At 43.0% G+C, this 13541-nt stretch overlaps 3 protein-coding genes across 3 annotated transcripts; 2 read left to right on the top strand and 1 right to left on the bottom strand.

The window, feature by feature from the left end:
* Positions 1-81: 81 nt before the first annotated feature.
* On the top strand, positions 82-1695 carry BDB00DRAFT_764692 (kinase-like protein; the record flags this gene model as incomplete). Its single annotated transcript, XM_053119473.1, has 5 exons — positions 82-157; positions 311-493; positions 718-794; positions 970-1198; positions 1289-1695. The coding sequence occupies 5 exons, from the start codon at positions 82-84 to the stop codon at positions 1693-1695; spliced, it is 972 nt and encodes a 323-aa protein (XP_052979156.1).
* BDB00DRAFT_412500 (uncharacterized protein) lies at positions 1632-2710 on the top strand. The gene has a single exon (XM_053117291.1). The coding sequence runs from the start codon at positions 1753-1755 to the stop codon at positions 2338-2340; it is 588 nt and encodes a 195-aa protein (XP_052979155.1). The 5' UTR covers positions 1632-1752; the 3' UTR covers positions 2341-2710.
* Positions 2673-5978, bottom strand: BDB00DRAFT_826046 (uncharacterized protein). The gene is made up of 12 exons (XM_053123694.1): positions 5715-5978; positions 5543-5618; positions 5132-5456; positions 4999-5054; positions 4846-4899; positions 4681-4761; positions 4453-4584; positions 4303-4381; positions 3665-4207; positions 3431-3573; positions 3250-3348; positions 2673-3165 (listed from the first exon to the last, which is right to left on the bottom strand). Exons 2-12 carry the CDS (start codon positions 5600-5602, stop codon positions 3082-3084), a joined length of 1656 nt encoding a protein of 551 aa, XP_052979154.1. The 5' UTR covers positions 5603-5618; positions 5715-5978; the 3' UTR covers positions 2673-3081.
* Positions 5979-13541: the final 7563 nt, after the last annotated feature.

Here is a 13541-nt window from a genome sequence, read left to right as displayed (position 1 = left end):
TCTCCCTCTGTGTCTGTGTGTGTGTGTGTGTGTGTGTAATTTTACCTGACAGCAACAGCACATTCGACTTTATATTTTATCATGGATCTGAGAGTGGGCAACAAGTTCAGAATCGGTCGCAAAATCGGCTCCGGTTCCTTTGGTGACATCTATCTCGGTAAACTACTACTACTTTTCACTTTGTCTCTCTAGCCATGTGCTCAGTGGTTCTATATTGTTTCTTTTGCATGCAAAAGCCCCTTTTGATACTTGACCCCAATTCACAATGTTTCTATTACAATTGTATTAATGAATAACACTATCAAAAAAGGCACCAATATTGTTACGGGTGAAGAGGTTGCTATCAAGCTAGAATCAGTAAAGGCAAAGCACCCACAGCTTGAATATGAAGCCAAAGTGTACAGAGCCTTGCAAGGCGGTGTCGGTATTCCCTTTGTACGGTGGTTTGGCGTTGAATGCGACTATAATGCCATGGTCATTGATCTCATGGGACGTAAGTACTTTCCTACTTTTATCTTTTATCTATGCCGTTAATGTAACTAGACAGAGACAACAAGATAGTCATAAAGAAGAGTGGTTTTCTATTATTAAGTACAGCGGTTTGTGAGACTGGGGTCTGCGTGTGTGTGTGTGTGTGTATGTGTAAAAAAGGCCAGGAATCGAAAGAGAGAAAATACTGACACAAACACACACATAAATATTTACAATAACATGTAGCATCACTTGAGGACTTGTTCAACTTTTGCAATCGCAAGTTCCAACTCAAGACTGTGTTGCTTCTAGCAGATCAGATGGTAAGGAAAGAGGCTTTTAAGGGAAAAAGAGGTCTGGAATGGATGGGGCAAAGGGAGGGAGATAAGGGAGGGGGCACGGTTGAATCAGCCAAATAGATTGTAGCAGTAGTGGTAGTGGTAGTAATAGTAGTCGGTACGTCAGCAGCAGCAGCAGCATCTAATTTGGTTATATTAGCTTTCCCGCATCGAGTATATTCACTCCAAGAACTTTATTCATCGCGACATCAAGCCTGACAACTTTTTAATGGGCATTGGCAAGCGAGGCAACCAGGTGAACATTATTGATTTTGGTCTGGCCAAAAAGTACCGCGATCCACGAACACATTTGCATATCCCTTATAGGGAGAATAAGAATCTTACTGGCACTGCACGTTATGCGAGCATTAACACACATTTGGGTGTTGGTAAGTCATAGCGGCGCGCGCGTATACTCTGTTTGAATGAGTGAATAGCTTATCCTCGTTTGGTTAACAAATGGCGACTATCTGGCATAGAACAATCACGGCGAGACGATTTGGAATCGTTAGGATATGTGCTCATGTACTTTTGCCGTGGCCAGTTGCCATGGCAAGGACTGAAGGCTGCGACCAAGAAGCAAAAATACGATCGCATCATGGAAAAGAAGATGACGACGCCCACCGAATTGCTGTGCCGTGGATTTCCCAGCGAATTTGCAATTTACCTCAACTACACGCGCTCGTTGCGGTTCGACGATAAGCCTGACTATAGCTATCTGCGCAAACTGTTCCGGGACCTCTTTGTACGAGAAGGCTACCAATACGATTACATGTTCGACTGGACATCTTACAAGTTGGTAAGGAGAAATGGTCAGGGCATGGGAAAGAATTGGATGAGGAAGATGTTATATGTTTTTCTTGTGGCTAAACGAACATTATCTTGATAGGAGAAGGATAACATCCAGCAACAACAACAACAGCAGCAAGCAGGTGTGGATCCAATGTCCCGGAATATAAAAAAGGAGTTTCATGACGATACGCTCAGAGCACTGCGTTCGTCAACTGCTGCTGTAGGAGGAGCTGGCGGTGTAGCTATCAAAAAGGAACACATCGATGATGTGGCGAGACCTATAAAGAAGGAATACAATGATGATGCGCTCAGATCACTGCGTTCGCCAGCTGCAGTTGGAGGAGGAGGAGGAGCTAGCGGTGCTGCCTCATCATCACGCATGGTCCCACCGCAACCGGGAGGATCCCCGGCCGATCCCATTAATAATATGCCGACATCGTCGTTTCGTCCACGCGCTGCAGCAGGCAAACCTACCATGGCTGGTTTGCCAAAGGGAGCGAATGTCTTAGCATCACCATCAGCACGAAACATACCATCGGCTAATGTAAGTTTTAACTGTTTTCTTTCGGCATTTACAGCAATTGTGGGAATTTATGCTAAACTAAACTATCGACTTTTCTCTCTCTTGCTGTTATTAGCCTTAATGCATTGCACACACTGTTCGCCGCCGAAATGGCCCATTTTAAGCTTCTCTTTCTTCTCTCCGCGATCAGCATTTCGTTTCTTTACTAGTTTCTAGTCTGTTTTTACCCTTCTCCTTTATCTTTCCCTTCTATTCTCTTTCTCTGTCTAGTCTGCATAGTGCTCTTACGCGTTATATATCGATTGTCACCGTCTTCCAGTTTACTCTCTCTCTCTCTCTCTCTCTCTCTCTCTCTCTCTCTCTCCGCATCCATTAAGCCATTCTTATTTCAACTCAACACTCACCGCTCTTCTCCTATTTCTCTTTTTTTCTCTACATGAATGTTTTTCTTTTATCGTACATTCACATATTTTCTTCTTCTTTACATTCATATCACGCTCAATACAACGCTAACACAACAATAAACACATCAAAGGGGAGATTTGTATACATTTAGCTTATTATACTCCATGTAGCATGTCGGGTTACTTCCAAAGTGGAGGCTTACATTTATGTTTATTCTAGGAGAACTTTTCCAATGCATCCATGTACATATTCGCTGGCACCACATCTAGCGGACCATCGAAAAGTATATTTATGTGTCTAACCATCATAGAAAGCACGAAGCCGCCGTTATGAAAGATATGAGAGCTGTTTTAATATAATCTAGTCGAAAATGAACGGTAAAATCCATTTGACTTTTGGTATGATCCGATACACAATGTGCGCACACCTGCATATGATGCAATGCATGGCGGAGGGGGGGGGACGACTGCATGACATAGCGAACAATGTCTAAATTTTAAAAACGAAACACAAAAAAAAAGACACGTTTTATTTTGCTTTTGGTGCCTATCTTTATAAGGTGGAATATTCACCCGTTTGCTCCATCTGTACTCCCAACTGATCATAAGTCACCTTGAATCGTAACCGTAATGGATCCTAACAATAACAAAATATCTCATCTGTCAGTGACTCAGGTGACCAAAAAAGGAAAAGCAACAAACAAACCATCTCTTTACTTACGTCGGTGGGATTGGTTAGCGTGATATTCTGAAACACACTTTTGAAAGATTTAGGTGGTATCACAGAAGATGACACACGGCCCATCTTGATTTGCATAGACTAAAATAGGTATTACACGGCCGCCAAATAAGACTTTAGTTAAACAGTTTGCATTTTACAGGCTTGCCCAAATTATGTATACCTTGGGTGCGGCCAGTTGCAATTCCATTGATTCCATGGGTGCGGTCGATTGGTTGGAAAAAAAGCACCGTAGCTTTAGAGATGTTTCGACTTTTTCGTAGATATCGAGATGGATTTGCAATCCATTTTTGTCATGCAATAAATCTTTAAGGCCACGCATTATTTTGCGTAAGCTTACTGTTTCCCTGAAATGATATCTTGTTCTTGCTACTAAACAAAAGTTCATTTATCTTACGTGAGTTTGGGTTATTATCGGCAACATGTCCAGCAGGAGGCGATAGTGACGGTGAGAGAGATGATGAAGACGAAGACGATGATGAAGTGTTTGTTGTTGTTGTAGTGGTAGTATCGGTAGTAGTAATAAGGTCAGGAGAATTAGTGTCAGGAGTAGTAGTTGATAAGAATATATGTCCTTGTTGCTGAGAAGAACCGGTATCGTTTTGCTGTAGTTCGCCAAAAACGTCAAAAAGTAGGTCATTGGCTGTGCTGCTGCTGCTTTGTATAGTATCGTATTGTTGTCGTTGTGAAGAATGCTGGAATGGTGATGATGAGGATAAGGGTAGTCGCGACGTAGTAGTAGTAGTAAAGTCGTCGTCGTCTAAATCAATTAGGCTGACATTCTTGGATTGTTCTTGATGTACCGGTGTTGGTTGTTTGGGTGTTCCGCTAATGGCTGACTTGCTGTGGATATCGTACTGAGTATCGTATATTCCCTTTTCAATGTCAGCATATTTTCTCAATACTTTCTCGAGCATATTAAATAATGCGACTAGTTGCTCTATTGCAAATATTTCGAGAAAAACCAGATGTGAGCAACAGCAAGTAGATACGTAGTTTCAAGTGCTAGTTTCCTAAATAATATCATCTTCATACCAGTATGATGTTCAGTGCTACCATCGTCGAGTATGCTTTTGATTTTCGATTGTGCTTTTGTACAAACATTATGCAGATCCTAAAGTTCCCCTAGAATTTAAGTATCCCTTGTTCCTGGCCCTTTCTAATTCCAAATCCCATTCAACATACCTGCATGGCTCGGTCAATTTTTTCACCAGTCCTCATGCTTTCTAGTAACTCATACAACACAATCGCTTTACTGCGAATGCCTCGTAGTTGTTCGGCAAAACGCTGTTGATAATCTGGTCTTCCACGTTTTTCCTATAAGACATCCCAATTAGACATTCTCAAAAAAGGATCTTACAATCGCGTCGCTGTTATCACTGTTTTTTTTTGCCAACTATTGCCACTGCTTACATAACCGGTGAGCCATTTCATAATTATATTGGCCAATCTTAAATCCTCTTCTTTGCCTCGACGAATAAGTTCTTGAAGTTTCTAGAAGCACAAAAGACAATCGCAAAAAATGGTGAGCATCCATCTCGCTCACTCTTTCTATCTATGCTCCCATTTACTACTTACAGCTGATAGCCTCTCATTTTCTTGCTCTTCGAGCTCTTCGGGAGTTCGCAGCACCTAACATTTTAAGAGATGGTCTCTTTTGCGTCAGAGATCGTGAAAATGATCGGACCCAATCATGACATTTCATCCCAACCCATATTATAAAAAGCTTACACTATGTGGAATCAGCGCTGCCACGGAAGATTCGCGTAACTCGGGAAATCGATAACCTATGTCAAAATCACGAGTTTGAAATCAACAATCCAGTGTTTCTCTAAGCTTCATAGTTTCCCCACACACTATATACCTCTTCGTCTAAGCAAACGATACATGCTATTGATGTTAGCCAGATCTTCATTGTAAGGTGCTCGATCCGCCAACGCCACTTTCCATTCCTTTAGCATGTAAAGGATCCGCTCGACCACCGGATCGGGAACGGAAGGCTGATGTGGTACATAATCAAAATGATTCCATTGGATGTCCAGACTTTTTTTATGTGGCGGACGTGCAGCAAAGCTCAGACTGGATTGAGGTTGGGCTGGAAAACTGTATACCAGTGCGTTCAAGAATTCTTTGGTGGATATCTGTAAATGGAACGGATAACCACAATTCTTCACACAAACGTCCAAGAGCTACATGACCGAGCAAATGTGAATACACTTGGATTGGTTTTGTTATATATACTCTCTCTCTACATGTGTGCGTGTGCTATTCTTACCGAGAGTGCTAGCATCCCTTGATTCGTACTTCGGCTGTTGACAAGTCGAACAATCGTCATGGCAGCTACTCTCGAACTTTTGAAAGAGAGAAAAAGAAACAGACAGGTTATTTTTTTTTAACTTCGTTGCAATGTTGAGCAAATACATGCTATTCTTATATAGAAAGCTTACAATGTGCCTTGCTTCTTGTTGATCAGGTCGCTAATCTCGAGATTCAGTTCCAGGTCAGGTCCTGCATGTGCTGGGCTGCACGCACCAGCTATTTTATTTTTTGTGTATATGTGAGAAGACTTGTGCAAAAACTACAAAACAACGGCCTTTATGTTTATAGAGCAGTCGTTACCAATGAGATCTTGTAAGCGATCGGCCATGGTCAACACAGTCGATGAAACTTTGGTCTGTATAAAAAAAAAGATGTGAAACGACAGGTCAAATATAATATAAATGATCGGAATTACACAGATTTTTTGATTTCCCGCGTCTGCAGGTTTCGCCACTGTTTTTGCTTTTCTTCGCTTATTTAGTTTCACACAAAGTAGTTGGTCGTATACATGTGACAGCATATAAGGTGTAAAGGCTGATAGTAATCTCTATTTCCCCCATCCTTCCCTTGGATGTGTCTCCTGCTGTAGAACAATAGATCATCTAATATTATTTTTTTGCAGGATGACTGACGTCTGCCGTTTATGTCGTCCAGGGTGGTACAAAGACATTCTTTTAGTAGTAGCACAGTGCGAACATAGTGGAACCTTGTACGTTTAGTCTACCATTACATTCGAGACAACCAAGCATGGTGAAATATACCCATGTAAATACCCCGTACGATATAAGCCTAATTTTCTGCCACTATTAATTAGCTCAACTTATTAGCATACAGTGGAATGTGCGTCTTCTATCTAGTAACCAAGTGCTACTAGTAGTAGCACTGCATAGCAACACTTCTGGTCGCACCGTCCTTTTATACCCGGTGAGCTGCAGCGTAGTCTCTGAATCTTAAATTGGCAAGACTACTTGATAGCAAAATTTTGATAAATAACACAATAAGCAAGGCTTACTTTCTTACACTCGCAAAATACGCTTCACATTAAATTGCTACTACTGGTGTTACTACGCAGTATATACGGTATTTTTATAGATACATGCACATGGAGCCAAGAAACTTCGCATCTAGCAGTATCACTATGCTTTGATATAACTCACCATTAGTGTGAAAGTAATAGAACAAAGGGTGACCAGACGTCGGGCAACATACATGATGATCCATTTCCAGTTAGTAATCATATCTTCTATACTACTTCATGACACATGATGGTGAAGAAGAGGCCACAAAGCATAGTAAATAGAAGGGTTCACCACCTATATGTAATATAAACAGACACCTGCCTCGCTTCGCTCGGCTGAATGAGCCCCTTCGCTGCGCTCCGGGTCATTCAACGGATTGGATGTTTCCTGAGGGTTCCCCCCACACCCCCCTTCTAAACCCTAACCAAAGCTCGCTTCGCGAGCTTATTTATTGCTATGACTACATATAACCCTAAACATTATCATTATTGCTATGACACGAAACCCTACTACATGTTGGTTTGTCAAATTAAAAGGGACGACAGAGGAACTTTTGACTGGTATTTCACTGTTAATGCGAGGATAACTTATTTGTTGCTATCGACAGCTCTTACATATTTTTGAAAGTTCATCAATGTGTCCGCTTTCATTTGAACATCATGGTAGATTATTGCTGCTTGTCGTAATTAGCTGAAAGGTGACGGCAGCTTCGCGTAGTTCTATATCTTATTGTTTCGCGTCAGATCTACTTACGAAAGATACCGTGAAGAGGTAAGAATATTCTATTGTACGTTAAATGATACTAAGTGAAAATAAGAGTTTAGAAGCAAAAAGAAAAAGAGCAGAAAAGGGCTTAAGGTGATGGAGGTGGAAATGCGGTGATTGTTGTTGTGGGAGAGGTTGGTGGTGAATTTTCGGCTTGTTCAGGAACAGAGGCCGGCGATTGCAAGAGAACTTCTTGGTAGACGATGTTGGTGGTTTGTGGTGGTCCAGACCCTGAGAGATCGATGGCAACGCGAAGATTGTTAGGGTCAGTTGCCCGAGATAGCGCAACATATAGTTGGCCATGAGCAAAGACATCTTCTGCAAGGCGGACACCGACATATTGCAGGGTTTGCCCTTGCGCTTTGTGGATGGTCATAGCAAAGGCAGGGCGGACAGGGAATTGTGTGCGTTTAAAAAAGAATGGGGGAACGTGTTTGTGATGGTGTTAAAGTTATGCGAGGGATCAAGACGATGTTGCCGGTATGAGGTCCAGTGGCTATTTCAGCATCAAGTACATGTCGTTGGAGAGAGCGTACAATCAGTCGTGTCTTATTGCAGAGTCCACTATGGGTGTGCAAGTTCCGCTTGGCACCAACAGCTCGGCACCATCACCAATGCAAAGTAAATGTTGCATAGACTGGCCAAGCTCGTTTGCATCATTGGTGTTGGCAGCTTGTTGGACGCGTATGTTGGTTTCAAGGCGATGGACGGTGACACTGGGTCAAATTGATGAACGATTTAGACACTGCTGTACGATTTGCGAGCGCGATGCATTTGGTATCACTGGAAGGACCTATTACCATATACTTTACTGTGAGTACTACCGCTTAATAGTAAAAAACATGCAAAGTAGAAGAGAGGATACAATGTTGAGTACCTGGCAAAAGTCAACACCAAGGACCATAATATTTCCACCAAATGGAACATCGGCAAGCGCGGGATCGTCATGTCTCATGAGATTTTGGATACTCTTGTATACGTTAATACTTGTATTGATACTTGTATCCAGCGTGTTTAAAGCGATGACACTTCTCAGATGATGAAGGATTTGAAGTGAGCTTCATATCGTGTTTATAACGCTTATCCGCTTGAGTCTTTTCTCGATGCGATACCCGTCTACTCACATAGTCATACATTCATGTAGAATAAACTTTCTTATCTGGAGGAGCCACACATCTCGGCGCGTCATAAACGTGAGAGAGCAATCTGATTGGATAGATTGAACTGGCTCAAATGCCTTGTTCATTACTCTATATAACCGCGCGGCCGCAGCAATCATGCCGCTCCTCTTCCTCCTCGTCAACGTTTGTAAGCCAAAGCTATTCAATGTGAGTATCATTAATACGGATTAGAGGATCGAAGAGTGTATGTTTATGGTGGTGAGTGAGAAGAGCGTATGCAACCGGTTGCGAGTATCTCAAGATACGTTTATCTCACTTTCTTTTTTCTTTTGACACAGACCTTCTTCTCGTCTTAACCTGGTCCATCTCCCCCTCACGTTGGCTCTCAAAGCACAGATGCAAGAGTAAGTACAATATGGAAAATGTGAAGTGTGACTTGAGGCTTTGCTTGTGGATGTGATATACGAAAGAAGATCTGAATTTTGACGTGTCTAAAGAAGTGTGTGTACAGCATACAGTCGCTAATGTTATCCTCCTTTCTTCTCTGCTACTACTATAGGATTCTGACTTTTTGAAATGGTTGGTTCGATTTGTTGTTTGCATCCCACCCTTAAACATAAGCAACAACTGTAAGTACGGTAGGGAATGAAATGTGAGGATGAGTTGGAGAGAAGTCGAGTGTCTGTTGGAGGTGCTGATGCCATGACGTGTCAGGAATAGTTGCATATTAAGAACAGCCTGCTCATGATCTTTCTTCTTTTCATTCTACTTCAGGTTTCGCTTTATGCTGGTTGGGTTAATTGTGTCCTGCGGACAAATAACAGATAGTAAGTATAAGCAAAAGGGGACTTGAACATTGGTATGATAGGTGAGTAGGATGACATGGGTGTTGGGGATGACGCGTCAAAGGTGTGCAGTGTGTACAGCAGCGTGACGGGAAAGGGCTCCTGACCATGACGTATGCAATATGGCAGTCTCTCAAAAAAGTTTTCTTTCTCTCCTCCCCTTTCTTCTCTTATTCTTTTTTCAGAATTGGTCATCCCCTTCTTGCTTTTCCTCTCTCTAACTCAAGGCTCTCTTCCTCCAAGCCAAGGATGTCATAATAGTAAGTATCGCTGTGCTTGTGCTTGTCTTTGCGTGTTTGAAGAACCAGGAAGATGTCTGCCGTGACATGTCAAAAAGTGTATGCAGCTGCTCATAGATGTTTTCTTTTTTCTAATAGAGGATGGCTCTGCGGTGATCTGTTTGAACTTGGATTGGCTTAGACCCCATCTCTCTCTGTCTATAACTTTGCTGTGAAACGACAAAACAAATGTAAGTCAGCTTGGGATGGAGGAGGATGGTAATGCCGTGTCAAAAATAAAGATAGCACAGTGGGTGCAGCCCTCTAATGATCTTTTTTTTATCCAGCTAGAAGAAGTGTTTCTGTTCTGGCTGCGATTCTCTGCTCTACACTGACTGGGTGTTCGGTTCTCCTGTGTCTCATCGTAGAAGTATAGGTAAGTATAGCACGATAGAATCTTGTATGTGTGTGGTTTAACAGTTTCCCATTAACTGTTCATCTCTTTCGTTTCTCGGAATGGCGATAGTGCACAGACACCTCCATGCTAGTCAAGATTGATGCTCCACTGTCATCCCGCTCCTAGAAGCCGACCTGTCAAGTAGTCCATCGGTAGTGGTCAATATCTATCCATCCATCTGGACGGTGGCGTGTGCTTTTTGCTTTGACTTGGACCTGAGGAAGTCCTTAAAAGCCTCATCTTCTTCTTTGCGTTCTTTATATATTTTATACCCCCCTCCCCTCCTCCCCTTGCTCTGACCCAGGAAGTCATTAAAAGCGTCTATTGCGTTCTTAATATAGTTTATCCCCCTCCCCTCCCCCTTTGCTTTCTTTCACAGTTCCTAGTAGCCTCTGTCTCGACCCATCTTCGGATGTTGCATCGTTTCACGCGAACGGCTGTTTTTTTACTCAGGCAGCCTCCGGGCGTAAGTCCTGCTTCATTTTCAAATTCCCCGTGCCCACGGGTCAAAAGTGCGGCCGAGGTCCCCCATGAATTTGGGGAATGCTTTGCGTAAGTATTTACTTTCTCTTTTTCTGTCTGTGAATTTACATGGATGAGAGTTTTCTTTTTTGGATTTTTCAGCTAACTTTTAAAGATTTTAATAATAAAGATAAACAGAGTGAACACACATGTCAGCAGTATCATACTTAAAAGTTCCTTTCCCCCTTCTTTCAAGAGACACTCTTCCCTATAACCCTCGAAAACAAAAAGAAAATCATATTTTTACTTACAGTTGGCGGGCAGCCCACGAGGTACTACGCCACGTTGGGGGGCGACGGCCACAGCTGGACTACATAGAGCACCACACAATAATTATTAGGAAAGAATAATAATCTCTTCTTATTCTTCTTCATGAACCAAAAAAAATCTCCCGATTTTCAGCGTGGGTCTTAAGCTCCCACATATTATTACACTTCCTAATACATCATGATGAGAAACTCGGTTAAACACCTATATGATAGTATACACAGATAATTATACACTACGGTAATCGGCCAGACAATTCACTATGAAATCTTTCCGGTGATTCAGCTTATGCAAATGGGGCAGTGGGCCTATCAACAGGTACACCAGGTAGCGCCAGTATTAAAGAGGGGTCGCGATATATATAGCGACTTCTACACAAGTTTTGACAAGACTTTGATTAGTCATCATAGCATGGCACTAAGTAGTAGAGATGGGCAACCGATCCAGGACAAGAGGGACCGATAGCTTAGATACACGCTTCCCAAGACGTTGGAGACTTCCAGAAAAGCTATCATAGATTAATCCGGATAACATATCCACGCTCAAAAGAGTTAAAGACCTTTGTCCTAATCGACACCATCGCTCACTTTGCACCTTTACAATATTATAAAGAAACAGAAAGTTCTGATAGTATGTCTGTTTGTTAATGTATGTGTTTTATTCTACCACTTTTAATATACATATAATCAACATCCACCTGCCTCGCTTCGCTCGGCTGAATGAGCCCCTGCGCTGCGCTCCGGGTCATTCAACGGTCTGGATGTTTCGTGGGGGGTTCCCCCCACGCCCCCCTTCTAAACCCTAAACCCTGCTCGCTTCGCGAGCTTACTCGCCTACCTAAACACTAAACTCGTTCGCTGCGCTCACTGACTATCACTATTACTACACTAAACCCTTACCCTACTAAATTTAAAGGTACTCGGCTTAAAACATATGCTTACATGGCGATTGATGAAAAGACAATAGAGATAGAATTGTAAGAAAAAGAAAGGGTCTAAAATGATACGTATACAAAGAGGAAGTAAAAAAGAGAAGAGAAGAGTAGGAGAGAAACAGGTGTTCAAGACGTAGTAGTAGTAGTAGTAGTAGCAGTGTGTGTTTGAGATGGCAATTGCTGTGGTGGGTGCAAAAGCACTTCATGGTAAACGATGTTTGTCGTAGCAGGGACATCTGAAAAAGGTAATTCTGTCATATCGACAGCTACGCAGAGGTTGTTTGGGTTTGTTGCCCGTGAAAGAGCAACATATAATTGACCGTGAGCAAACACAGGCTCCTGCAAACGAATGCCACATGCGTTAAAGTTTGTCCCTATGCCTTGTGGATGGTCATGGCGAATGCGGGACGAACAGGAAATTGGCGTCGACAAAGGATGAAAGGATATCACCCTCTGTGGTGCACATGTTGATTCAGGCAGATAGTGCTCCTCATCGTCATGGCCTCGGTCAATTCTTTTAACGACTATGCAGTTGTCCAAAAGAGCAGTGACGAAAATTTGGTACCATTGCACAGACCTTCATCTGGGTTGAGATCTCTCAGAAGCACCAATGGCATACCAATCTTTAGCTCCAAAGCTGAGACGGAATACCACCGGTACTTAAAGAGCAAGATACTCGGGGGGATAGCTTACCGCCGCAACGTCTGGATCGTCTGTGTCCAGAATACGGTCAGTGGAGAGATACTGTCTGCTTTGGCCAGGAAAAAGTTCAAACGCCTATTGGTTGATCTCGTCAACGTCAATATTTTTAGCAGCTAAAATAGCACGATTGCTATAGTGGTGTGGTTGTGGATCTGGCTGGCGGATTGTTGGGTAAATGGTATCGATTAGAGAAACTGTATCTCTTGAATCGATTAGCCATTCTTGAGGTATTTCGACGCTGTCTCTGTATGGAGGTCGTCCATCACCCACAGTAAGAAGTGTTTCAGAAAGGCAGCAGCAGCAGGTCCTGCATTACGGACACGCATATTAACTGTAAGATGCAACACCCGGACATGCTGCCAAAAAGACGCAGATTTGATACACTCTCCAGTGATTTCAGACCGTGTACCTTTCTTGACAACAGGCAGTAGCTGGCGAAAGTCCCCGCCAAAAACAACGACCTTTCCACCAAAAGGACGCGCTCATACACAGGATTGACAGCACCCATGATATCACGTAATGCCTTGTCGACAGCCTGAAAGTTGTACTTGCTGCACATTATGCTTCATCCCATATAATCAGTGACGCTTGCTGTATAAGATGCGCGTGTGGACCACCAAGACGAAGATTGCAAGTTGTAGCGTCGTCAGCGTTGATCGGTATCTTAAAGCGGCTGTGAGCCGTTCGACCACCGGGAAGCAAAATTGCAGCAATGCCAGAGGATGCAACAGGCAGCGCAATTTGCTCTGCGAACGAACACGACTCAATAGCGCCTTGAAAAGCTGAGACTTTCTGTACCTCCAGGGCCATTGACAAAGAAAAGGTGTGACTGGTCGAGGTCACCTGGTTCGTTGATTGCTTGCATGACTGCGTCGAATGCGTGTCTTTGGTCGTCGTTGAGTGACTGGATAGCTCATCGTAGATTCGTGTTTGTTCTTCTGTGACATACTCTCCACGCTCGACTGCTTCTAAAGCAGTAAGCTGCGGAAGAGCATCGAGCTCAGTCACGAAATCTTGCGGCAAAGAAGGGAACTCGGTTAAGTGATGACCTGTAGATTGGAGCCTCATCTCAACGTCACCAAGAGTACGCTGGAATACTTCGTTC

Source organism: Zychaea mexicana (assembly GCF_025766255.1).
Source record: "Zychaea mexicana strain RSA 1403 chromosome Unknown BDB00scaffold_42, whole genome shotgun sequence".
Lineage (NCBI taxonomy): Eukaryota > Fungi > Mucoromycota > Mucoromycetes > Mucorales > Lichtheimiaceae > Zychaea > Zychaea mexicana.
The sequence above is the reverse complement of the archived record's forward strand: the minus strand, read 5'-3'. Positions and strand labels throughout refer to the sequence as shown.